The sequence below is a fragment of the Colossoma macropomum genome, unplaced genomic scaffold (assembly GCF_904425465.1).
Source record: "Colossoma macropomum unplaced genomic scaffold, Colossoma_macropomum, whole genome shotgun sequence".
Lineage (NCBI taxonomy): Eukaryota > Metazoa > Chordata > Actinopteri > Characiformes > Serrasalmidae > Colossoma > Colossoma macropomum.
The window spans coordinates 6,775,710-6,802,868 of NW_023494789.1; the positions used below are offsets into that span (position 1 = coordinate 6,775,710).

General features: G+C 39.9%; 2 protein-coding genes across 5 annotated transcripts in view; one reads left to right on the plus strand and one right to left on the minus strand.

Annotated features, from left to right (window-relative positions):
* The window catches only part of gulp1b (GULP PTB domain containing engulfment adaptor 1b), a 70,570-nt gene extending 45,086 nt beyond the window's left edge, over positions 1–25,484 (plus strand). For 2 of the 4 annotated variants that reach the window (XM_036569912.1, XM_036569913.1), the window contains 10 exons: positions 5,959–6,020; positions 10,273–10,344; positions 11,222–11,320; positions 11,467–11,604; positions 13,404–13,520; positions 16,029–16,115; positions 16,278–16,505; positions 19,519–19,654; positions 21,869–21,963; positions 24,870–25,484. In XM_036569912.1, coding sequence (XP_036425805.1) covers positions 5,959–6,020; positions 10,273–10,344; positions 11,222–11,320; positions 11,467–11,604; positions 13,404–13,520; positions 16,029–16,115; positions 16,278–16,505; positions 19,519–19,654; positions 21,869–21,963; positions 24,870–24,941 — 1,106 coding nt within the window. In that variant the 3' untranslated portion in view covers positions 24,942–25,484. Of the gene's footprint in view, positions 1–4,717; positions 4,808–5,958; positions 6,021–10,272; positions 10,345–11,221; positions 11,321–11,466; positions 11,605–13,403; positions 13,521–16,028; positions 16,116–16,277; positions 16,506–19,518; positions 19,655–21,868; positions 21,964–24,869 lie in introns of those variants that run through there. The other 2 variants (XM_036569914.1, XM_036569915.1) reach the window with 2 other exon arrangements.
* Positions 25,485–25,867: 383 nt separating this feature from the next.
* col5a2b (collagen, type V, alpha 2b) overlaps positions 25,868–27,159 on the minus strand; it is a 43,997-nt gene continuing 42,705 nt past the window's right edge. Inside the window, exon 54 of the mRNA XM_036569904.1 lies at positions 25,868–26,627. Coding sequence (XP_036425797.1) covers positions 26,481–26,627 — 147 coding nt within the window. The 3' untranslated portion in view covers positions 25,868–26,480. The remainder of the gene's footprint in view (positions 26,628–27,159) is intronic.

Here is a 27,159-nt window from a genome sequence, read left to right on the forward strand (position 1 = left end):
GTTTTCACCTGAAACATCTACTAAATAAAATGCATTCATGACAGAGAGGTACATGCAGGGTGTTGTACAGCAAAATAGTCCTAAAAAGAAAACTTATTCTTTCAGACTTACCACTATTTTATCATCAGCATACAAAACTCATATTTGGTTTATTGGTCATTTTGGATAATAAACAAAATGTCTGTATTTGCAATGTAGACATTGTGACCCCTTGTCACCACCACTGTAAAGAAAATTTAAAATTTTGTAGGAAATCAAAAAAATTATGGAATTCCCCATAATTTTAGTAGTGGATCAGCAAAGACAAGCTTGCTACATTAAACTTGCTTCTTTAGTTTTGCACTGGAGCCATAAGGCTAATGTAGCTAACACATATTGAAGGCTAATACTGTAGCGCTTCAATCATAACTCTTTTTTGCTCTAACTGTGTTGCTAAGTAATCTCATAAAGTCTTGTTTATGTGGTTTCTGACATACTTTTATTGACACAGAGCACAAAAGTACTTTGCAGCATTATAAACAGTAGTAGCAGCCATTTCGAAGCTTGAACTGCGTCCGTACTTTTTCTATTTTTATAGGTAACAGGTTGTTATACAGTATGAGGATGTGATGATTTAGGCATACAGTCTGCACGGTGCTAATTTGTGGGATATAAACTGCCATTATTTGTTAGCTACATTAGCCTTGGAGCTCCAGTTCAAAACTAGAAACGAGGTAACACTTTACTGAAGGGCAACAATCGCAAGGCTACATGACACCTGCATAAGCCTTTCATGGCAATTCACTTAAAGCTACATAAACATTTGTTAAGGCTTATTCCAACAAGCTTCAGTTGTCATGAAGACTGCTTTTGTCAGTTTTGATATCATTTCACCTCAGCAAGTGTTATGACGTCTGACACTTGTTGGGATAAGGCTTTTTAGACATCTGTATAGGTTTATGTCAGTTGTGAATGGTCTTATCATGGCTGCTGGAAGCACAGGGGGTGAGTGGGCATTTGACATACCACTTTTTAAAGTACTGGGGTGAAGACCCACCACTTTTTGATTGAGTAGGACACTTACATCGAAAAAAATCTCCACACTCCCTAAACTGCAGGTGCTGCTGACTTATTGACACGAACAGACAGTCAAAATTAATTCAATTAAAATCTCCCTTTAAGCTTTAAATAGTATCTTTACCTGGACACAGTTATAGCCGGGTTATTATACTCACGCATCATCTAAGCTGCTTGTCCTCCTGGGTCGCGGGGGGTACTGGAGCTTATCCCAGCGCTCGCTGGGCGGAAGGCAGGAAACACCCTGGACAGGTCGCCAGTCCATTACAGGGCAGACAGACAGACAGACAGTTTCACACCTAGAGGCAACTTAGTGTCACCACTTGGCCTGACTGCATGTCTGTGGACTGTGGGAGAAAACTGGAGCACCTGGAGGAAACTGACACAAACATGGGGCAGAGAACATGCAAACTCCACACAGAGAGGACCCTGCTTGCCTGGCCGGGGCATTGAGCCCAGGCCTTTCTTGCTGTGAGACGACAGTGCTGCTGCCCTGGGTTATTATAGTAAACTAAAACTATTACTACAAGAAAAACTAGCACTGAAAATATGTGCTAAAATGAAAATCATAGTTTTTTTAAAAACATGAAAACTTAAACATATCTCTACCACAAAACTAAACTAAAATAACTAAAATGACATATAATTACGTAGAAAAACCTTTAGTTTTCATTTTTTCAGTGAACGAATGAAAGTTGGATCCCTTCTGTGTCTGCCCGGCTTTTAGTAAAGCTGGAGCTGAGCCAAGCTCAGTCTGCTGTTTTGTTAATTTTATTTTACACTTACTTATCAAGGACTGACTGTCACTGCGTTCATTATAATACTAAACACGTAAATTAAACTAAATAAAAACAAGCTAAAACTATTAACGTTTCCTTAAAACTAACCCGAAACTAAACTGAAATCAAAAACAAAATAAAAATAAAAACTAACGGAAATTTTAAAACTATTATAACGCTGGTTTATACATGGCAGGACAGTCTGGTTAACAGGAGGTGATGTTCTGAGCATGAATAGCCAGCAGCTCCTTTATTTCTGAATCATGTACAAAATACTACATTTTTTCTCTCGAAAAAATGAAAAACATGACCGTGAAAACACAAACAATCTGCTTTGAAGGATACATTTTGAACGCTTCTCTGTAGAATCATGATCTGTTTTCACTCACAAAACTAAAAAAAACAAGGGCAGATTTGCTGGCTGAAATCTGTGTGTCTTTGTATTTGCGGGTAATGTATCAGCTTCTGTTCACACATGAGCCTCCTGGAAATGTCCCAGAGGTTGTTCTAGGTCCCCTGCAGGTAAATTGCTGTGTCAGCTTTACCAGGATTGTGACTCTGGGTTTCGTTTACGCTGAAACCCTTCCAGTTTAATTACCATTAAGTTCCCAACACTGTTTTTAGTTTACTGAGCCTTAACATATTATAACCGTGACAAATGCTGTACGTAGGGTAGAGGTTTAGCTGTCAGTGGTCTAGTTGACTTCTGTCGGTCACTCAGACTCAGTTCTACTAACTCAGCATTGGAAACAGTATGTTTTGCCACACTACTTTTGGAAGTGTGGATCCACCCCTGGTGTCATGCAGCCCTACGAACGCATCAGTAAAGTGTTACCAGAAACAAACATTTCACACAAAACATATCCAGAGTTCTCAGCTGCTGCCGTGTCTCAGCGGCGGTGTCAGTTCGTGTTGTTGTCCTGCATTAATTGCAGCGTGCTGGGTGAGAATGGGCCCTTCACTAACACAAACCATGTGTGACAGCTGAAGTGTCGGTGGATGAGTTTGTATTGGCTCTTTGACGGAGGTGTCAAATAAACATTGCTGTCCTCGGCCGAGCACTTAATTTTACAAAGAGCTTGTTTTGGACAGTGTTGAGTGCTTTCTCTCTCTCTCTCTCTCTCTCTCTCTCTCTCTCTCGCTCTCTCTCACTCTCCCTCTACAAGCTGAGCTTGCTGACTAAGTAAATGGTGTCAGGTCACGCAGCTGACCGCTGAGAGAGACACCCTTTTCCCCATTCATCAAAGCTTGTTTTCTCCTCTCCAGTGGAGGAGTAACAGAGGCATAGAAAGTCTCGTTTATCATCCTGTACACTGGCTCCAGTAACATGCACCATATCTTCACTATGGCTCTATAATGTTTTCACTTATACCAATGACTGATTTTAAGGAACGTGAAAATTCCAGTAACTGATAATATCGGCTGACATACAAATATAAGGAAAAAACTGAGTGAATGAATAGAGAAACATAATGAGTGTAGATGCTTTCAGACAAGTGTACTGCAGGTCCACATTTCAGCAGTTAAATGTAAATAATGCTCTGTGGCATGTATAAAAACACTCAGCAGGACTAGTTGCAGGGCTGAGCGAGAATTGTTTTATATCAAAATTGCAATTTTGAAAGAGCAAATCGCTGCAAGAGCTGCAGTTTTCATTATATCCTACATTATTCAACATTGTCTTAAGTTTTAAGTGGGGGACATTTAACATAGTAACACAGGGCTCGTGAACTGGTAGTCTGGCTCTAAGAAAATAGATGTGCTGGTCTTCCTTGAAGAACAGTATCAGAAAAATTGCAGTTGTTTTTTTTCCCCCAAATCATTCAGCCTTGCCCAGTTGATCTCAATTTTAATAAAGATGGCAAGAAGAAAAGATCTAAATAAGTTCGTACGAGGGTTCATTATTGGGGCGTGGACTGCAGGAGCTTCAGTCACAGAGACTGCTCAGCTGACTGGTGTTTTAATAGGATCAGTGACTAAAGTGACATGTACATTTAGAAATAGAGAAGGAAATTGTGAAGAATGCACATTCAGTGATGGACACTTGTGCATTAGTGTGATATTTAGGGAAAAACAGAAAAGCAGCTGCTCCTCAGGTGGCTGAGAATAGCAATGCAGGACGTGCTCAGGCTGTGTCAGCGAGATCAGTCCGTCCACAGCTATACAGAGAGAGATGTTATAGTGAGGCTGCAGTTCATAAACCCTGCATTGCAAAGACGAATGCACATTTGGAAAGCAGTGATTTGGTCAGATGAGTTATCATTCACCATACTCTCCACGAGTGGGTGAGTACATGTGCGGCGTAAACCAAGAGGACATTATAGGCCTGAAACCATGACCCCTACACTGAGGGGTCCAGTGGCTCTGTCAGGCTTTGGAGAGCATTTTTCCCATTAGAGGGGTCACTGCAAATCAGTGCAAAGTAATTCTGACTCATCGCGTTATCCTACAATGAGACATTGCTGTCCTGTTGGTGGTCTCTTCCAGGATGACAGTGCCCCTGTCCACAGTGCATGAGGGGTCACTGAATGGTTTAAGTCACCAGATCAAGATACTGTGTGTACTGTGTCTTTGTGTTTGATTTGGACTGCAGTTTCTTTCAGTGAGCTAAAAAAAACACAAAGCTATTTTGAAAGACTTATGAACAGAGTTGTGCAACTTTGTGGACAGATGACAGGAAAACTGGCAACCCTTGTGGATGAAACAGAGAGCATGACTGTTGATGACCTCTAAGAAAATCAGCCACACAGCAAGAGAATGAGGTTGAAAATGTCAGTCTTGGCTATATTTCTTGTTTATGTCAGCAGATTGGAATGAAATCATGAGTTTGAGTCATGTGTGAAGATTTGCTGATAAACATTATGCACAGTTTTAAACTTCCTGTAAGTACAAAACTGTTAACATGCTAACATCATAGTGGACAGCGTTTCTAAATGACTGTGAATAGATTTCTAATGTTTTGCAGAGACGTTGTAAGTCTGAGCTGTATTTTTTGCTTATTTTTGCTTCCCTAACAAAAACTTGTATTTTGGAATGGAAACTTTAGTTAAAGAAGGAAAACATTCAAATCTTTAATGTATGTTAATCTAATGTGATTTTACAGATTTCCAGCGGATCCTTAAAATGTCTTCCGAAGTCTTAAATATGACAGAAATTAATGTAAAATATAAATATTAAGATCATAAAATGTATGAACATGTCTAATTTGAAATGTTTTAGAAAATAAGCTTAAGGCTATTTTGTACTAAAATGAACTAATTTTACTGTAATAGACAGAGTAGCATCATCTTACCTAAAATGTGCAGCTATATTATCTAAAAAATACAAAATAGCAGCTCATGTTGAAGACTGAAGGACTCCAGATCAGGACATCTCTGATTAAATGAAGCCTAAACACTGCATTGAAATCGGAGACAACTAATCCAGAATAGTCTGCCTACCAAAGTGATCCAGCTGACAGCGGCCCTGCGGTTAAAACAGGACAGAAAGAAAAGCTTATAACAGAGTCAAACACATTGAAAAGTGTGTGTAAGCATATATAGATTTTCAAACAATGGATTTTAATATTATATATATTGATTGCATGCCACATTTGAGTGTGTGCATGGCTGTGCTGTGAAAATTGTATTATTTTTTGCTATGCTGAGATCTTTAAAAGGTATTAAAACGCACTAAATTTGATTTTAAAAGTTGTGCAGCAACTTGTTTTACTCCAGGTAATTGGTCTATTTCTTTTGGTCTGTTCATCATGTTCACATGACATAAACATTTACATGTTCAAGCTATGTTACGGTTTAAAAAGTGGAGTTGATCCAGTCTGTTTGAATCATGTTAAGGTTTTCTGATTAACCCCTTACACAGGGGTCCTGCCAGAGGGCCTAAAGTTTCATTACACACTTCTGTAACCTAAGAATAGCTCACCCAGTTTGCATTGAAGTCCCTGTAGTTACTGAATAATAAGCCTTAGTATATAAAATGCCTGGGATTTAAGGGGTTAACATTGCGCGTAGTTTTCCACTTTGTCCGTTCAAGTCTAAAATACTTACTGCAACACATTAGTCTCAGACCAACACAAGCATTTCTGTGAATAAGTGGCTCTAAATGTCTTTCTCTTATTTTGCAGATAAACCCATCATGCACAACCCTGAGGCCCTGGTGAAGCACCATGTAGCGTACAGTGCTAAGGTACAGTACTGTTTTTATAGCCCATTCTCCATGATTCATGTTTCCAGAGGAGACTGTGTAGCTCATTCACTGCACAACATCGGTTTCAGACTAATGAAACTTTTATACATGTCACACTTTAATAAACCAACCTGAGAGATTCAATCTAGAATCTAGACTCAGTGGTTCAAGCCTGGGGCAGCTTCTATTGTACAGAATAAGAAGACCCAAATATACACTCATTTAAGCAGCCCATCACTCTGCTTTACTGCTTTGTGAACACGCTGAATGCTTTCTGTACTTTACGGTGCGCTAGTAGGAGTGTAATAATGCAGTGTATCTTACTGTATCATTCAATACGAGCCTCTCAATTCAGCACACACAGATGTTGAATATATTCAATAGACTGGAGCAAATAAAGCACTCAGTCTAATCATAAAAATAATAAGTTCCCCAGCTGGCAGATAGAAAAATCACAGTGTGTATTTCACCGCCTCACTTTGGACTTCACATCAGACTCCTTTGTTGTGGTGCGAAGCCCTTGGCTTGTGGCCCAATCAGACTCCTCTGTCGCCTCTTGTTTATCTTAAAACTGAGGACAGGGTAAAAAGGCACACTCCTTGTTAGTGTTCATAAGCTTGAGGCTAACATATTAGCTTGTGGCTAGCAGATTATTATAAAATATTACTTTTATCAAGACACCACTGAATCATGTTGAATCACATTTTGTGTAAAGTTGGTCCAAAACACTTAACATATATGCTAACATAATAATGTACAGTGTTTCTAAATGACTCTAAGTGCTTTTCTGTCATTTTGCAGAGAATGTGTCAGTTGAAGTTTTTTTTCAGTGTGACTTTATTCCTAAGTGCTTGTGGCTCAGTCACGCTCAGCTGTCACACTGCAAAGTCCTTGGCTTGTAGCCCAGTCAGACCCCGCTGTCGCAGTGCGTAGTTCCCTGCTTGTGGCCCAGTCAGACTCCGCTCTCGAGGTGCAGAGTCCCCAGCTTGCAGCCCAGTCAGATTCCGCTGTTGCAGTGCAAAGTCCCGGTTTGCAGCACAGTCAGACCCCACTGTCTCAATGCGTAGTTCGCGACTTGTGGCCCAGTCAGACTTTGTTGTCGCAGTGCATAGTTCTGCATTACAGCCTAGTCAGACTCTGCCATCAGTTTTAGGCGTGCAACGGATCACAAAACAGTTTGGATTGTGTCATGGTTTTTGAGTCACAGATTGAAAAAAGCCAAAAAATATAACTTTGCCTTCCATTTATTACTTAAAGAACTTAAGGAACACTTAAAGCAGTGCAAAGTCTCTGGTATGCGGCCCAGTCAGATGATGCTGTCGAAGTTCAAAGTGCCTGATTTGCAGCCCAGTCAGGCTCCACTGTCACAGTGCAAAGTCCCTGATTTGCAGCCCAATCAGACTCAACTATTGTTGTGCAGAGTCAACGTCTAGCAGCCCAGTCAGACTCAACTGTCAATGTGCAGAGTCTGTGTCTCGCAGCCCAGTCAGACTCAACTGTCGATGTGCGGAGTCCCCATCTAGCAGCCCAGTCAGACTCAACTGTCGATGTACAGAGTCTGTGTCTCGCAGCCCAGTCAGGCTCCACTGTCGATGTGCGGAGTCCCCGTCTCGCAGCCCAGTCAGACTCAACTGTCGATGTACGGAGTCCCCGTCTAGCAGCCCAGTCAGACTCCACTGTCGATGTGCGGAGTCCCTGTCTAGCAGCCCAGTCAGACTCAACTGTCGATGTGCGGAGTCCCCGTCTAGCAGCCCAGTCAGACTCAACTGTCGATGTACGGAGTCCCCGTCTAGCAGCCCAGTCAGACTCAACTGTCGATGTGCGGAGTCCCCGTCTAGCAGCCCAGTCAGACTCAACTGTCGATGTGCGGAGTCCCCGTCTAGCAGCCCAGTCAGACTCCACTGTCGATGTGCGGAGTCCCCGTCTAGCAGCCCAGTCAGACTCCACTGTCGATGTGCGGAGTCCCTGTCTAGCAGCCCAGTCAGACTCGACTGTCGATGTACAGAGTCCCCGTCTAGCAGCCCAGTCAGACTCAACTGTCGATGTGCGGAGTCCCCGTCTAGCAGCCCAGTCAGACTCAACTGTCGATGTACGGAGTCCCCGTCTAGCAGCCCAGTCAGACTCCACTGTCGATGTGCGGAGTCCCCGTCTAGCAGCCCAGTCAGACTCCACTGTCGATGTGCAAAATGTATCAGTAAATTATTGTGATTATAGTGATGCATCAATCTAAAGGTAGCAATTCATCTGCAGTGTTTTTGGAACATTAGAATCATAATATAAAATCAGTTAGCATAATATACTATAATGTACACACTCAGAGCGTAAAGCTTGGTGAATTGTTTTTGTTGTCTGTATTGCTCCACTGTGTAAATAGTTTCTCCAGTCACATTTGTGTGTCCAGTGTACTTTTATTTAAAAACAACTTGTCATGCCAGAGCGATCGAACAGAATGAAGTTGTGCGGTTTGAGATTGAGGCATTGAATTGTTTCCTAAAGAGTCGTAATCAAATCAACTGGTTATGAGGTCAGAGATTTACCCCCCCTCACTGTGTTTACATGTGTTTGTTCTTATGAATGCGTGTCCTTAACGTCCATGTCTGTGTGTGGATTTCTGAAATGTGCATTTCTGTGCAGCTGCTGTGATGGATGTGATGAGCGAGAGAACAGCTGTAAATGTTCAGGAAGTTCTAACAGTGACAGCAGCCATACTTCCCTGTCATCACAGTCATCTTCCTTTCTGTTAACAAACACTGCACACACTCACCCCTCCTGTTTTTAACCCTAAATCTAGTTATTATTGTTTAGCTATAAATTTACGCAAAGGTAGTGCAGTGCAAGAATCAGAGCCTTCATTTCTCTAATTTCCAGTCAAAACAGCCTTTTACAAGTTATTACAGTACAGGTTATTCATTTTTGGGAGATAATTTTTAGGAGCTTTGATGTAAGATAATCCACTGGCACAGGGAAGGGAAAGTCAGAAGGAAAATAAGTGGAAAAAACAGGAGTTTCCAAAACTGAAGTTCAAAAAATGATTTAAAGTCACAGAGAAAATGAGACTCCTAACAATCTTCGAAGACCTGGTAGACACCAAAACTGCCCCCATCAGATAAACAGCGCTTAAAGCTTTCATCTCTGAGAGAGAGGAGAAAATCAAACTGCTTCAGATCTGAAAACATCCACAGGTGTTTCTGTCCATCCTTCCCCTGTGAGAAGACGACTCAGCACTATGGGTCTGAAAGGATGTGTAGCTGTTCAAGAAGCTCTTACTGAGAAAAGAAAAATAGACACATCAAACAAAGAAGCTGCTGGTGATCTCAACAGACTGACCAGCCCAGAGTCCAGACCTCAACATCACTGCAAATAGACACAAAAAGGAAAAAAGAAAATAAACTAAAATACTGGACATCTGAGATGTGGAGTACGGTTTTATGGACTGATTAGTGAATCCGTAATTGGGAACGCTTTCGGGTTTTTCAAAGAAATTGGAAATTCTTCCACTCCTCCAAAGTTCAGTCTTAGTCTGGTTACATTTTCTACTTCCCACCAGCCAAGTACTCAAACACATTCTGTAACACATTCAGTGATGTTAAGGTCTGGACTGGGGGGTCAATCTATTTTTCTGAGATCACCAGCAGCTTCTTTGTTTGACTTGCAAATGTTATTTTTTGTCTATTTGCTTTTCTCAGTGAGGCTTCTTGACAGTTTCACATCCTTTCAGACCCATAGTGCTGAGTCGTCTTCTCACAGGGGAAGGATGGACAGAAACACCTGTGGATGTTTTCAGATCTGAAGCAGTTTGATTTTCTCCTCTCTCTCAGAGATGAAAGCTTTAAGCGCTGTTTATCTGATGGGGGCAGTTTTGGTGTCTACCAGGTCTTCGAAGATTGTTAGGAGTCCCATTTTCTCTGTGTTTTTTAATCATTTTTTGAACTACAGTTTTGAAAAACGCCTATTTTTTCACTTATTACACTCCTTATGCAGGTGGATTTTCTTATATGTAATATAAGCTTATTTTAATGAGCTTGTTTTACGATTGATAATTAATACTGAATTACATAACGCTTTTGTTATCACTGATGATGACCTCAACTTCTAATGGAAACATTTAATGAAGGCATTTAGATCGTAGAGTCTAGCTTGGATCTTAGACCTGAGACTGCAGTAGCAGGTCTAAACATGACGTGTTCTCCAGAGTATTAAACTAATTACATTTGGAAATGTTGTGATTGTTTTGTGTTTTGCGTCCTTCTAGTTTTTAGGAATCACAGAAGTTGACCAACCGAAAGGAACAGATGTTGTTCGCGTAGCCGTGAGGAAGCTGAAGGTGCGTATGTGTGTGCGTGAAAGAGCGCATTATTCACTGAATTCACAGACCGTAAAAATGTGCTTACACATCCTTAATTTACTCATCCGCGTTTATGAGCTGGAAGCTGTAACTTCCATGCTAATTAAACGTCAATCTGCAAACATTTTAACTGGCAAGTTTACCTTCCAGTTCGGTTTAACAGACTGACGTTCTGTTCCAGTTTGTGCTGCTGGCAGTACATAAAGCTGGAGGTGTGGCTCGAGGAGCGGCATTCGCCAGAGAGCAAAAAATATGTTCTATTCTAGTTTCAGTTTAAAACCTTTATTCATTCATACAGTTTACTCAAAATGGAGATGTTCCTAAATGTCATGATCCATTAGGTGCTGAGTGAGTTTCTTTAGATCTCAGCTCAGATTATAATGGAGCTTGTGTAAGAGCATCAGTGCCATCTTTCACATCCCTTCAGAAAAGTTCTTGTGCGTGGGGTTGAATAGGAATCTGTCAAAACATCTTTTTTGTTACTGGTGTGAAAGCTGCCTCTGTGGAATACGCCAAAAACAGCTGGACCAAAGTTAGACAGTTCTAAAATGGACCATGGCTCCTGGTTGTTCCATTACTTTAAAGCAAAAGTAGCACATTTTGAGGCATGCTCGTGTTTGCTTTTCGTGTCCCATTACAGTTGTTGATTTGTTAGGCCAAGGCTTGCTTCTCCAACAGCAGCAGTTTTATAGTGGTTCTTGGTAAACACTCCTCAATGAGGCTATTTGAATTTGCGTTGCCCTCTAGTGGCCTTTAAAATAGCACCAGTCTCTCCACAGGCTGTCCACTTTGTCACTGTTGGATATTACTGATTGCTCATTTGGCTCCACGTAATGGACATTTTTTCTTTCCTCAGTTTCAAAGGCATATCAGAAAGTCCGAAGGCCAGAAGATTCCCAAAGTTGAGCTGCAGATATCCATATATGGAGTCAAAATATTGGATCCAAAAACAAAGGTAATCAGTAAATGACGCTACATGATGTTCCCTCTTAGTGATAAAAGCACAGGGCATATTAATCATTGGAATCCTGCAGCGATGCTGCGTGAATATGAAAAACAGTCTTAGATCGTGTTGTAGTTCTCATTTCTCTCATGTTTCAGGAGATACAGCACAACTGCCAGCTGCACAGGATGTCCTTCTGCGCTGATGATAAAACAGACAAAAGAATCTTCACTTACATCTGCACTGAGCCGGAGACCAAGAGGCACCTGTGCTACGTGTTTGACAGCGAGAAATGTGTAAGTCTGAGTTGTGGGGTCATTTTGGGTCATTATTGTGTAGTAGAGTACTTTAACACAAAAAACAAGTAAACAGTCTGACAGTTATGACGTTTATATTGCACCTTGCTGTTTGGTCTCAAGCAAAGTGAAATGATTACCAATATACAAACAGAGACGCCTGGTTGAATAATTAAAAATAAACTTGTTTAATGATTTTAAATAGAATTTGAGCAACATTTTCTCATTGAAGTGACCAAATTCTCATCACCACAACACAAGGTTTGGAGATAAGTCTGTAAATAATGATTTTTGTCATAGCTTTTCTGTATGCGGTTGTTGGACTAAGTATTTTACAGACTGTTTTAGTATAATAACAAAGTACAATAGTGTTTTGCAATTTTATCTCATTACACATTAAATATATATATATATATTTTTTTTTTTAACTTGTGCCACATAACATTTTATTGTGTTGGTTCACATGACTACAGTTCACATGGCAAACATTAAAGAGGTGTAACAGGTAAAAATGGTACAAACTGGTTTTTTGAATTAAAAAAAAATTATGAATCAGTAATGAGAAACACATGGACACGTTGCAGTAATGAGAATTACGGTAGAAAATGGCAAAAAAATTGAAAATAGAAAAATGAACTCCACAAACCTTTTTCTGTAGCGTCTAGAGCTCCAACTGACCTACTGAGAGATATGGATATTTTTTATTTGTGTGATTCTTATGACACTCAAAGATTTATGGATATGTTTTGAGACAGTTTTGTGAAAAAGACTCATATGCTGTCATGAGCTGACAAATTTTGTTCAGTATTACAGGGTGATTCAAAAAAGATTCGTCCAATTTCAAAGCGTCATAGTTTTACAACCATAAGGCGCCCCTGAGCAGAAAGCGCTCTGCGTTCTCCACTTCAATAAGAGTGAATCCGTCATAACTGTGCAGTGTGATTTTCGTCGGCAGTGAACCTCCAACAGCTCAGAGCATTCGCGTTGGTTCCACAACACTGGATGATCTCCGACATCGCGCTGAAAGAGCCGTGAGTGCAGCGACACCCGACATGCTCAATCGAGTATGGGATGAATTTGACTATGGCGTTGATGTTGTCCGTACAGCTGGAGGAGGTTCATACTGAGACCTTGTAAAATTACATAAACTTTATGCTCATTTAGACCATTTACAGTTCACTGCATTGTTCTGTAATGATTTACAAGAGAAATCAATCATTTTGAAATCGGATGAATCTTTTTGAATCACCTGTTTAATAGTGTTGTGTTACCATTACCGGTATTTGTTATGACAGATGCCGTAATGTTTGATGTCAAATGATCATTTTTGCCTAATATACTATAGTTAGCCATCCTGAAATCAAACATTATGACAACATGAGAAGCACCACTAGTGGAAACACAACACTGTTAGGTTACTGGACATAATCTCATTTAACATGCATTACCATTAGAAATATCAAGCTGTATTCAGCACTTTGGTTGATGGGTCAGTTTCAGTCCTTTGGGTGGTTCAGGTCAGTTTCAAACAGAATTTTGTTTTCAGTTTCGGACTCAAAACTTAATGTTGTGGGTCTGGCCGGGTTCAGGCAAAATTTTGTCAGGCTCAAGTAGGGTTTGGGCTCAAAACCTGATGATGTGGTTGGAGATGGGCTGGGCTTTAACAGGAAGTTCTTGTGCTGTATTTGAGTTCAGACAAGCTCTGCTACATATAACTACTGTGGTATTTGAAATGCATTAAGCCTTATATGTCTATTCCATTGATTTCTGATTGCTGTGGGTGAATGGCTGGTGTTTAGGCAGAAGAGATCACTGTGGCCATTGGTCAGGCATTTGACCTGGCCTATAAAAAGTTCCTGGAGTCTGGCGGGAAGGATGTGGAGACAAGAAAACAGATAGGCAACTTACAAAAACGGGTAAGACCAAGACTTAAACACTGTCAAATACAGTGCAGTCTGGAAGTAAATGGACAGTGACACAACGTTTGTTTTGCTCTGTACTCCAGCACCGAGGAGTTAGAATGAAACAATGACAGTGAGGTTAAAATGCAAAATCTCTGCTTTACTGGATGAACCAAATAAGACTCTCACCCCTTTTTATACACACTGCTCCCATTTTAGATCATTTAGCTGTTCGGTTCTTTCTCGATTAGTTGCATAATTGCATCATTGGTTTATACACAACGTGGCTAACGCAGATTCTAAAGCTGTGGCGTTTGCATCTATAATCTGTTCTTTTTTCTCAACATGAAAACCAAAGAACTGTCAGTTAATTTTATTACAGTCATGATGCCCAATTCATTTCTCAATGCAATGAAAATCAGAGCAGCTCAGTTCTGCAGCAGTTGCTCTCAGGCAACCAGCACATGAATCTGAGCGTCGCATTCTGCTTATTCACTGTGACCCAAACTCATAGAAACTGTGCCACATTACCTGAAGCAGGCTGTTCTAAGTGAGTCCACTGAAGGAAGAGAGGAGAAACAACTCAGGATAAGACGTGAGTGAATTTCAAATTGAATAATCAAACGCCAGCCTGCAGTGAAGAGGAAGAAACAAATTTGTCCAACCCACATAATCAGAAACCTGTTTTGGTGCTGAAAACAGGTCCTTTCATTGTGTGGAACTCTTTCATTTTTAAAGATAATGATGGCCAGTAGCACCATGAGGCAGTTTAAACAAGCACCAGAATTGTCACGACAAAATACAAACCGAGGAAGCTATAAAGCCTGTTTTCTCTCTCTACATATATAGATAGGAATGTTTTACTTTTAAATCTACAGAATGTAGGATTTTAATATAGAGGAAAACCCCCTGACAAGCCCACATACCATATAAGCCCACTTGAACTTTAACTGTAAAATATTAGAAAAAAAAAAAAAACTGGAGTACTTAAAAAATGTGAATCCCATGCACTAAACACACTGTATCTTCTGTATCTGTCGCTGATTTTTGTGTGAAAGTATTTCTTTCAGTTTGAGATATTCGTGTGAATGTGGAGGGACTGTTCTGAACACGTGGCAGAGTCATCATGAAAAAGGAAAAAGCTTTTTTCACACTTTTCTTTTCAGACAACTAAATGTTGTTCATATTCACAAAGTATAGAGATTATTGAGTTAACAAATGACAGTGTTGCTCAAGATGTATGTAGGTTACTTCCCATTTAAAGAAGCATGCGGCTAAACCCACAAGTCCCACAAGCTAAACCTACATGACCAATAGCAGTCTGGACAGTTCGGGCTTTTACTTAAAAAGAAACACTCAAAACTCTTCATTGTGGTTCCAAAACACAGCATTCTAGGTTTATATTTACAATGCTGTTCAACAAACATGCTGTCCTTCATATTGTGTAAAAAGAGTCATGATGTGTGGACCAATAGAAATGCTCCTTAATGACTTCAAATAAATCCTTGTTAACTTTAACTTACACTGAAAATTAAGAACGTTTTCTGTCTCTCCTGTAAAGTTACCATTTTGGAGGTTTTTCTTTGGACAGTGACAATATACAAACTACAATTTGAGTATTTTTCTAATATGAGCCATCGTTTACAGTGTGTCCTGCTTGACACTACGGGTAAAAATAAGACCACTACCCTATTTCTGTGGCATTTGTCAGCATTTAGGGAAGTATGAGATCTGATTCACGTCTGATTCAGTATGAAGAAATAACCCTGGACTGAACTTATTAGGCTAAAAAAAACAGAATAAATCACAAACATAGCCAAAACATTAGGTGTCAAAATTCACAGTTAAGAGGTAAGAACATACTGGTCACGTGAAGGGGAATACCACCCATTTTTCGAAGTTTCTACATATTTCGGTTGTTGATATGTAATCATCGTTGTTCAGAGTGATGTGATGTGGCTCCTTGTGAAGAAACATAACTCGGATTACCTAACAGTATAGGAACCAGGGGTCGCATGTCTGTACATCAAATATAGCCATTTTATTTACTTTCCAAAAATAGTGGTACACCTGAAAAAATTGTCTACTATTTTGCCGATACACCCTGTATGTATCTCTCCACTCCTAGAATTTAACAAAAGCGTAGACCACAATGTTTTCTCAAAACTGTCGTAAAACAGTGCATCAGGCAGCGTAGTCATAACTACTGTGTGATTGCTGCTGAGGTAGCTTTAAACTCCTGGTTCCTATCACCACAGCTGTGAAACATTTTACTGTCAAAGCTTCTTTGGAAAAATGAAAGACCACAGAAGACCACAAACTCACAGAACAGAAACAGAAGTTGTGTCACTGATGAATCACTTACAGACGGCACTCACGTACATGTTTGTGGGAGTTGGTCTCTGCAGTAATGCTGGATTTGTTCTTTATCTAAAATTATGAGTGTTGTTAATGTTCAAGATTTTAAATGTGGAGTTTAAATGTGTTTTTTTTCTGATGAGGCTATTTTTGTTGCTGTTTCAGATTCAGGATTTGGAAATGGAGAATTCAAAGCTCAAAAAGCAGCTTCAGGACCTGGAAGACCAGCTGACCAGCACTCAGTCGTCACCAGTACGTTAGATTATCTGAATCATTCATCAGAATAAAGCATAGAGGGCGATCATAACCTACTACTATAGACTTCCCAAGCTCTTTTCCTCCTTTTTAAAATGTTTTTAAAGTTGTCTCGCTCCTTTTTCTGTCTTTCTCTGTTCTTGCCTCTCTTCTTCTCAGCAGTTGCATGTAAACTCCTCTAACGAAGCCCACATGCTGCAGAGGCCCTCTGCCCTCTTCTGCTGGGCTGATGACGTCACCTCGCTCTCCTCTCTAGACATTTCCTCTGTCACACTAACGCCTGCCAGTTCACCTGATTCCAACCAATCAGCAGGCCTGCTCACTCCACCTCCTGCTAAACCCGCCCACTTTCAGCCAGCCAGTGATTGCAGTGTTCCTCGGCCTCGAGTAAATGTGTTCTTCAGCTTTGCTCTTAGATCATTTAGCTTAGACACTTATAACAGTCTAATAATCTGCAGTGCTTTTCTATGTTTGTCACACTAAATTAAGATCTTCATACAAAATGTACCATATAACAAGGAGAACATGAGGAAACTCAGTTTTCAGTATCATTTCATTTATTGAAGGAAAGAAGTTTTGCAACAACTATATCACCCGTGTGAAAAAGTAACAGCCCCCCTAAACTTCATAACAGGTTAAGCCACCTTTAGCAGCAACAACTGCAACCAAATGCTTCCTGTACTCCCATAAAACCAGTACTAAACTGTCTCTGAGGCAGTGCCCCTTTTTGTCACTGGGGTGGTACCCTCAAGGGTACGTCTCAGTACGTTTAGTTAGGAAACGTAATTGTACTATACAGTATTACAGTGATCTTTTTTTAAGTTGTACTGACTCCACACACCCCGTCTCGTCTCCAGGCCTTTTATTTTTTTGCTCTGTTTTAAAACATTCGGTTATGAAATGGTACAAATACACACTTTTCACCTAGAAAAACTTGTCCAACTGTGAACCTTAAAACCACTGTTGTACCTTTAAGGGAACATTTACATTATTTGTACCTCGATGAACAAAAAATATACCTGCACAGAACCTTTATTTCTACCAGTGTAACTTCACATCACTGTGGATTGTTGTCTTTCTGCATAACCCAATTGTGTTTGAGCATCAGATCACAGACTGGTGACCGGTCATTCTCCTGCAGGATTTTCTGGTAGAGAGCAGAATTCATGGTTCCGTCAGAGCCTGAAGCAACAAAGCTTCCCCACACCGTCACACTACTACCACCATGTTTGAGAGCTGGTGTGATGTTCGAACTGTGGAATTCTGTGGTAGCTTCACGCCAGATGTATCTGGACCACTGTTTTTTGATGTTTTTTGGCAATCGTGAGAACAGCCTTTAGTCCCTCTTGGTTAGGAGAGGTTTTCACATTGCAGCTGCCCCATGGATACCATTTTTACCCAGTCTCTTTACCTGCTCTGAACACTGACCTAATCTGAGTGAGGCCAGCAGTTATGTAGATGTTCGTCTGGGTTCTTTTTTGACTTCCTGGAATTTTTGACTTTGTGGAATTAATCGTTGCTGTGCTCTTGGAGGAGGCTTTGGCCTTTTGGGAAAATTCACCACTGTTCCAAGTTTTCTCCATTTGGAGATAACTGCTCTCACTGTGGTTCTCTGGAGTTCCACAGCTTTAAATCTTTTTCCAGACTGATATATTTTGATTTAGGTCCCTTCACATTACTGGAAAGGTTCTATTTAAGTGATATTTAGCTTCAACAGGGCTACAGCAGTAATCAAGCCTGGTTGTGTCTAGTTTAATTGATCCCAATTTTCAACTAAATTTGGTTGATTGGGGGGCAATGACTTTTTCACACAGGGCCAGCTGGTTGAAATGATCCTTTTAAAAACGGTACTTTGTGTTTACTCAGGTTGCCTGTGTTTTATATAATTTTGTTTGAAAATCTGAAACGAGTGTGACAAATACTCTGAAATAAAGAACTCAGGAGAGGGCGAACGCTGTTTATGGCATTGTCTAATATACATTTCCTCTAATTATCAAATTAAACCAGATATTTACATTGAGGGAATTTAACCTTAAAGGAATACGCCAGCATATTTCAGCCTGACCTCTATTAGGTATGTCTGTATCATACGAAAGATTGCTGTTTTAACACAGTTGTACTTAGAAAGAACAGAAAGCCTGTTCACACTAAACACACGCATAATGGAAACAAAGGGCTTTTGCTGAATTCTTCAGTAAACATGTCAACAACAAGGAATTCTGGACATCTTTTAGTCAGCAAACCCTAAAGCGGTCATTATCTTTACACAGAATGATTTAATCAGATATGAGCATCGTTGGTCCTGTTTTATCTGACTGATCAGGCTGACTGTAAGCAGATACATCAGGAAGCACTAACTTATCTAACTGATCTCAACATTGTTCTGCAGCGTCATTTATCATCAGAAATCATATTAAAATCAGCAAATACAGTGACCCAGATAAAGTTCAACTTACCTTAGAGTCAGTATAACACTGCCTTAGAGTCAGTGTAACTCTACCTTAGACTCAGTATAACTGCCTTAGAGTCACTCTAACTCTGTCTTATAGCCACTATAACTGTCTTATAGCCACTATAACTCTGCCTTAGAGTCAGTATAACTCTGCCTTAGAGCCAGTATAACTCTGCCTTAGAGTCAGTATAACTCTCTCTTAGAGTCAGTATAACTCTGTCTTAGACTCAGTATAACTGCCTTAGAGTCACTATAAATCTGTCCTATAGCCACTATAACTCTGTCTTATAGCCACTATAACTCTGCCTTAGAGTCAGTATAACTCTACCTTAGAGCCAGTATAACTCTGCCTTAGAGTCAGTGTAACTCTCTCTGCCTCATAGTCAGTATAACTCTGCCTTAGAGCCAGTATGACTCTACCTTAGAGTCAGTGTAACTCTGCCTCAGTCAGTATATCTCTGCTTTAGAGTCAGTGTAACTTGCTCTTCCACAAAGTTTAATCCAAAGCTTTGTCTGAAGTTTATCTCCTCAGTAATTCTTTCACACTTCTTTAGCCGTTGATTCGGACTAATTTACTACCAGTATCATCACTGCAGGCTTTTTCTGGGGTATTTTGTCTCCACTTGACGGAGGAAGTAGCTCTCAGAGACGGCTGTGATTTGCATGAGAGGCTTGTCGGTCATTATTTATCAAATGAGTGTAGCAGAGTCTCCGGGTTTTCAGTTCTTTTCTAAGTACATGGAAACGCATGAAAGTGATGCGATGCAGACAGAGATGAGGTTGAAAAACTGGAGTACTTCTTTAAGCTTTGTTGTCTGTCAAAGCTGTTGTTTACAGTGTCTGGGAATCAGTGTGACGTCATTAATCCCAGGAATGTTTTATTCATCACAGACTTGTGCTGCGTTTTTCATGGCGTTCAGTATGAAATAAGAATTGTGCTGTTTTTAGGCTGGAAGCATCCCAGCGAGAGCGTCCTCTACAGACATATTTGACATGGTGCCATTCACACCCGCATCTTCCTTGTCAAGAATACCAAACGGTAACGGGACCCCACCTCTCCCCCCGCTGCCTCCCAAAGACAGAGGTGAGTGCTCTAAGTTTACATACTGTAGGAGTCACACATTTGGAAACATCTCATTTCTATTACCCATTTATTTTACCTTGTTTAGGTTACTTATCATATTAAGCATAATTCATAATATCTCATTTCAAAGACAGAATTCCTTTTTTCCATTATCTTCCATCAAAATTAATGACTGTTTTCTGCTTCTGGTTTTTGATCACTGAAAAATAGTATTAACCAATAATATTGTTTTCTCCTTCCACCACTCCTGCCACTCCCACCACTCCCTCCACTCCCACCTATCATCAAGAGACAATGCCCAGTTAGCTCAGAGACCCTCTCTTATACTGTGTTTAACTTTTGGAAATACATCACAGTATGGAAGGAACGGATGGAGGAATGGATGATGTTCTCCAACAAGTAGTTTCAGGCAGCTGTCAAGATCCTGTTGGAAAAGTGTCTGAAGTGGTTACTTGAGAGAAGAGCATGTAAAACTGTATCAAGCCATACAGAGGCTACTTTGAAGAATCTAAAATATAAGTTATGGTTTGACTATTTTTTGGTCACTAAACAGTTCTGTTTGTGTTATTTCATGTGATGATGAAGATGAAAATCATTGGCCTAAACCAATACCGAAGTTAAGGACACACTGACAGTAAATAAAAACAGAATAATAAATTCTGTAAAGGCAATAAATTCCATTATATTTTGTCATTTTAAAAACTGTGGATACATCAGCACGCTAGTGGAGTCCTTTCTGCTTCTGTTGTTTTGCTGTGCTCTGCATATGGAGCAGGATGTCATGTGATGTAATGGAGAAATTATTTTGTGCCCTCTCTCCAAATTTTCAGCCTTTTACCAAAGCACCCTTCTTCACAATTTATGGCTGAAAATTTTTAGTGCATCCCTAATTTCGTAGCTTTTATGTCTGCACTGTTAGTCTGGAGAGTGGTAAAAATTAGAGAAACAGTTCTGTGAGTAGGCGTTTCTAAAATTTGACTGGTCCTGTATTAAAGGACACCACAGTTAGGACCCACCAAACCTTTATTACACACCTCTGTAAATGAAGAATTACTCAGCCAGTTGGTATTGTAGTCCTTGTAGTTACTGAATAACAAGTCTTAATGACTCCAGAAAACAGTCTGTCATCTCAGCTAACATTACTAACCAAGTATCTGTCAGCTTGAAAACAGCAAGTTTGTGAAGAGGTACTACACTAATGCTGAACACGATAAACTACAGTCTCCTCCGAAAGTACTGAAACAGCAGGGCGAACGCCATTGTTTTTTCTATAGTCTGAAGACGTGGGTTTATTATCAAAATTTGAGACGATAGATCAAAAATTCAGCTGTTATTTCCTGACATTTTCATCTAGATCTGTTAAACAATTTAAAACATGGCACCTTTTGTTTGAACCCATTCATCTTCAACTGAGTAAAATATCTGGGAACGTGTAACTTTTCCTGTTGCCGAGATGTGCTCTGTCAGAATGATAGATGATTGTTTAAACAGTTAACAGCTCTGAACATCTACTCTTGGTTTGAGCCCTGAGTTTCACCTGTGAAGACTGCATTTGTTATAGGATAAATATAGGATAAACATGAAGATGAAAAGCAAGCCACTTTGAAAGTGAGAAAAGAGATGAAATCAAGCAGAGGCATTGCACAAGCATTGAGCATAGCCATTACAACAGTTTGGGATGTCCTGAGAAAGAGAGAAACCAATAGTGCACTAACAGGTCAGCCAAGGAAAACAACAGCAGCTGATGACAGAAACACTGTGAGCTGTGAGAGCTGTGAAGAAAAACCCCAAAACAACAGTCAGTGATAACAACAACAACAACAACCTCCACAGAGCGCAGGTGAAGGTATCTTAATCCAGCGTTTGAAGAAGACTTTGAGTGCAGACATATAGAGGCTGTAAGATGCAAACAGTTTACAGAGAAATGCATCCAATCTATTCAGGAGGAACAAGACAATGACCCTAAACACTCAACACAACAAAGGTCTTCATCAGGGGAAAAAGTGGAAGGTTTTAGACTGGCTAAGTCCGTCACCAGAGCTTAACCCAACTGAGCATGCATTTCACCTCCTGAAGAGGGGACTGAAGGAAGAAACCCCCCCAAAACAAACCACTAATCACAAGGAAAAGCTACATTTGCACACTGTAATAAGGGTGACTGTCCATCTGTCATGTAACCCTGCAGTTCTCAGACCTGGTTTGTCTTTTTTGCAGGTATAGATCTGTTTGGAGCTGTGCCCTTTGACCCCTTCATCTGTGGCCCTGCTGACTATACCCCAGATATCCAGTCCAAGCTGGATGAGATGCAGGTGGGCTCATTAGATTACTGCTCAGTCTGACTTGCATTCTGACTTTCATTTAACTGTTCAGACATGGTTAATTAGCTATTAAGCAGAGAACACTGGAACACAGTCGAGCTGTCTGTCTGCATTCACTGTCTGTTCAGCTGTGGAAGAGTATTAGTGATGGTCGCGCACAGAATCTTAATTTTCAAACTGTTACAAGCCGAGAATGTTGCCTCTTACCACTTTCTGTCAGCTGAGTCGACTGTTTCAGCTAAATCTGTGGTGCAAAGTGTGTATTTTGTTGGATTTTTAAAATATGCAGCCCTTCACACTTTGAAGTGGGATTATGACAGAATTCCAAATTTAGGCGAGAGAGAATTAATGCCAATTGCGTTAATCACGAACAGACTTCAAATATTTGTCAACAGAGGAGGAGATTGACAGCTGGTATTAATAGATCAAAGGGACCGCACAGGCAGCATTGGCTTGGCTGGATTTGCCCTGATGTGTCCTACTCCAGTTTTAATTCACATCTTAATCTCCCCTAATACAGAATTATTAATGAAATTTAGAGAAGTTGTGCCTCTCAGACCACTAAAGCCAGGCTAAAACCTGTTATCTTCCAAAAAAAGTGGCATTTATAAGCAGTTTTGGGAAATTCAGAAATAAATAATTACATTACTTTGCTCTTTCTGTCTCTTTTTCCTCCTTTTCCTGCTCCTCTACAGCGGCAAAGATGGTTTGTAAACTAAAATTTTCCCTCATCACACATGTTACATCCTTTTTTCTGTTCCAGTGAGATGTTTTCATGTTCTAATGTACAGACATCTTGTAAATGTCAACCTGATTCACACAGTGTGATGCTTTGCATGGATTTGACATGCAGTATCACTCCTTCATTCAGTGCTTAATGAACTGTGGCTCATCTGGTTGTCTCAGTGCATGATGTGTCAAAGCATTTAACATGATCAAAAATGCTTTGCTGGGACTGTAAGTGAGAGCAGTGATCAGCAAATGCTACGTTCAATCAAAGTTGTGCATGTAATTTAGAATTTCTGACTTCAGACTAGGAAAAATCAAAAACATTCCCTTAGCTGGGAATTCTTAGTTGGGATGGTGTTCTCGAATCTTAGTTCATCTTATGATGTTGGTATAGATGCTCACCACCAATAATAAATACTAAAGTACCACTTCTGTGCTTTTAAATGTGATTTGCTTTAAATTGGTCAAACAGACACAGTAGTCGGTTAAATCTGCAGCACTGACCATAAAGCTCTCTGTTTTGAAAGGGCAAATACATTAAAGTTATCGCTCATATCACTAACGTTAGTTGGCTCACTTCCTACTAACAAATCTCACCAGGACTGAAAATTATGAAATTCCAAGCTTCCCACTTCCACGTTAGATGCAGCATAAGGCCACACTCAGAAGAACATTTTGATATCCATTATAAACACACCTCCACTCTTCGTTAACAGTGGGTGAGTTTACATGCACTTAATAATCCGATAACTGCAGAAAATCAGATTTTGTTAGTAATCCAATCAACGCATTTGCATGCACTTGAGTAATCAGATAATGGGAAACTCCGGGTCTACATGAGTCAGGAAGTAATCGGATTTCTGCTTTGCAGACAGCCAATAAACTCACAGAAGACGACGTTACATAAACGTAATGTAAATTCAAACTTCGTGCTGCAGCTTAAAAAAAAAAAACATCGCTCCACTTTACATGAAACAAGATGCAGAAAATTTAAATCCTTAATTTTGTCAAGCATGTAGTTGGTTTCAGCGTCGCTCCAAAAGTGTTTTGCTGCCATCTCATGGCAGCGCTGCTCGTTTATATCCAGTACTGTTTTTGCACATGCGCAGACTGAGAAGTCCGAAAGAAATCAGAGTAAGAGACTCGAGCAAGATTGAGAAGAAACTAATCACTGCTGTCAGATCACTTTCAGAGCTGTACAGTCCGCTTCCTTCTAAGAAGAACGGCAAGAGTTTTTGCTGATGAGAATTTATGTTTGAATGAGTTTCCTCCTCCATATGCAAACATGCTTAAAACACCCAGCCATGCTTTTTTCTTTTTGATATATACCAAAATGTCCTTGATGTCCTTCTGAATGTGGCCAAAGATTCCATTCAGCAACCATGAAATTTAGATTACATGTGGAAATTTAGCAGAATTTGGTTTAATTGTAGATGAGGTTGTTGCAGTTGTATCAGTGAACTAAACAATGACTTTGTTCACACTTGGCATTAACATGCATCCTGGGTGATTCAATTAATAAGTGGACAGCGCTAATGACAGGTATGGAGTCGCATTGTGATCGGATCACTCAGACCTTTATAGGTGGTGAGGGATGTGTATGACCACATAACATTTATAGTGTTAATACTAATGCATCTCGCTGTGTCCTCAACAGCACTGAAGGGCTGCCTAATCAACTGCATCATCACAGCGAGACTAAAGCAGCTGCTTTGTGTAGCTCCTTTCTTTGTCTCCTTTCCTGTTTGTTTGTAATTTCTTAAAGCCCAAACATGTAAACAAAAAACATTTTTGTTTGACAACAAATGCAGCAAGTGTCCAATATGTGCAGTTCACTTCCTACTAAGTGCTTGAGACCCAACAGGAATGCCAGATGTTAGCGGCTATAAATCTTGCTGTCCATTTGTAAACAGATTACTTAAGACGCATGTTAATATAAGGTGTGAACAGGGCTAATGGGCAGAGTTGACCTCTATGGAACAAATAAGACCATTTCAACACTGTTAATCTGCCATTGATATAACTGACTTGATCAAGATGGATGGATTTTAATTTATATCCTGTGTTTCTACACCAAAAGACACGTTTTTCACATTTTTCCATGTTATTAGTCCCATGTCGTTACAATACTGTTAAAACAGCCTTTTCAATCTGTTGTTTTCTATTAGGAGGGGTTCAAAATGGGTCTGACTTTGGAGGGCACTGTTTTTTCCCTGGATCAAGTGGACAGTCGATGCTGATGTCAAAGACCGTTTCTGTGGGTTTCTAAACTCTAAACAGTGTGAGAGCAGTATTTCTATTTACATTTTGCATTGAGTGAGAAGTGAAACTTAAAGCTGTGGAATAGGCTGTACAGGTTGTTTCTATTTTTATATTGTACAAAATCAGTCTATAGAGATTTGACAGTTTTACTGAAGATCACTGATTGATTATCTGTATTTTATGACTGAGGAAGTGCTGAAAGGAGAGTCATAAACTGTGTTTTTAGAATTTGTCTCATTGAACATACTGTTAACATACATCCACCATGTCAATACATGTTCATCAGTAGTGGTTATCAGACACTGATCAATAGCCGAAGTTTGCTTTAGATGGATAGATGGATTTTCCTTTGTCTTTTCCACAGGAATGTTTGCATTTTCTACAGTTGACTCTCAAATACACAAACTAATCCACCATTATCATCAACATTTGTGTGAATACTGTATTTATGCAAAATAGCCAGTATTTACTTTATGATGTGCTCAGTATTGCGTTTGGTAAATAAAGGAAAACTCAGTGAACATTTTGTCTCTGCCTGGTTCTCTTTACCTAAAATCATTCACTTTGCAACAAAATGTTGTTTTTTTAAATTATAACTTAGTGCTTGAGCTGGCATGAAAAGTTCATTAAAGTTCTTTTTAATTATGATTTAATTTTTGTTACAGCAGCACTCTGCGCCCTGCTGTCATCAAGATACTCTGGGAAAAAAAAACTCAAGACGTCATGATAAGCATGCATATATGAAAGATTATATCACAATTTAATACAATCATTCTTTAATGAGACACTGTATGGTCAGTAAGTGATAGTAAAAAAACCCTATTAATGTTCAGTTGTAAATTAAAGGTCGGTCAAATGACCCTTTATCGACACGCCATCTTTCAGAGGTAGCACATATAACGTGTACACAATGGTCCAAATTTGCAGTTCTGTTTTTCAATTCAGCAAAAAAAGAGTGGGTCACAGACGAGGGTTGGGGGAGTCACTTGGGAGTCAATAAATCTGCATAGGAACGCAATAAAAATCGTTTGCATTCACTTTTATCCATATATTAGTCTATGTAGCACCTTTATGTAGCACCTCAACTAACACTGGAATTTGTTCAACATGATAAAAGCAACATCAAAACATCTAACATCAAAACAGGGAGTAACTACTGCCCTGACATGAAAACGTTACCCATCACCCATCTGTACGTCTTCAATTCAAAATGATACTTATTTTATTGCTATTACACAGCAGTGCAAGGGGCATATGGGTAATGATCAAGACATAAATTAAAGTCCACACAGTCTCTCATATGTTCATAGACCCCAAGCTAGTGGAATTCCTTAATAAAGAAGAAAAGGGGGGAAAAATACTGTTGCGGCTCAACATGCTGGTCAAGGCACTTCTGAACTGTCTTCCATAATAAATACTGTGTTATAGAGCTGAAGTCCTAGCGCTGGTTCTTTTTAGCTTGCTGTACAGAATCCGCAGGGTAGCGGCAGGTTCACAGAGCCGTTTCTTTACAGGCTTCATGAGAAGCATACTGGGCCGATGTCGATGCCAAACTCCTGATCTGCGCCGCCCACGTCCACTGGAGCGATGTCCACTATGGGGAGTCTGGACGGTTTCTGCGTGCGGTACTCAAATACAGTCTTACCCCACTCACCGTTGGATTTCTAAAAGACACAAACACAGAGAAAACAGAATGAGACCAAGTTGTGGAGGTGGATGCCCCACATACAGTACCTGTGATCAGATATATGTGCAGCCCTAGATTTGCAAAGTGGCTCAATTAGGGTTTGTATGATGTCATGAACATCAAATGAATTTCGTACCGCTGCTCAGCCCTTAGAGGTCACGTCAACAATGAAAGCATGTTGTAATTAGAGAAATTTGGTTACACTTTACTTGAACAGCCTAACTCTGACATAACCACACCATAAACATGTCATATGCTGTCAGCTGTCATTAAATTTTCTTTGTCATGCTCTAATTTTTGCTAAATGTACTCAAGTATCAGTGAACATAACATTTCAACAGATTAGGTGAATGTAAACTTGTTTTATACCAGAAATCAGTATTTTGTTTATAGAGGCACGGGGCGAAAAATCGATGAAGCTGCCTTTGTGAGCCGTTATTTCAAGGCTTATATTAATACTGTTTGCCATTTGAAAACCTTCTATATTTCTTTTGAATTGTTAAGTCAAT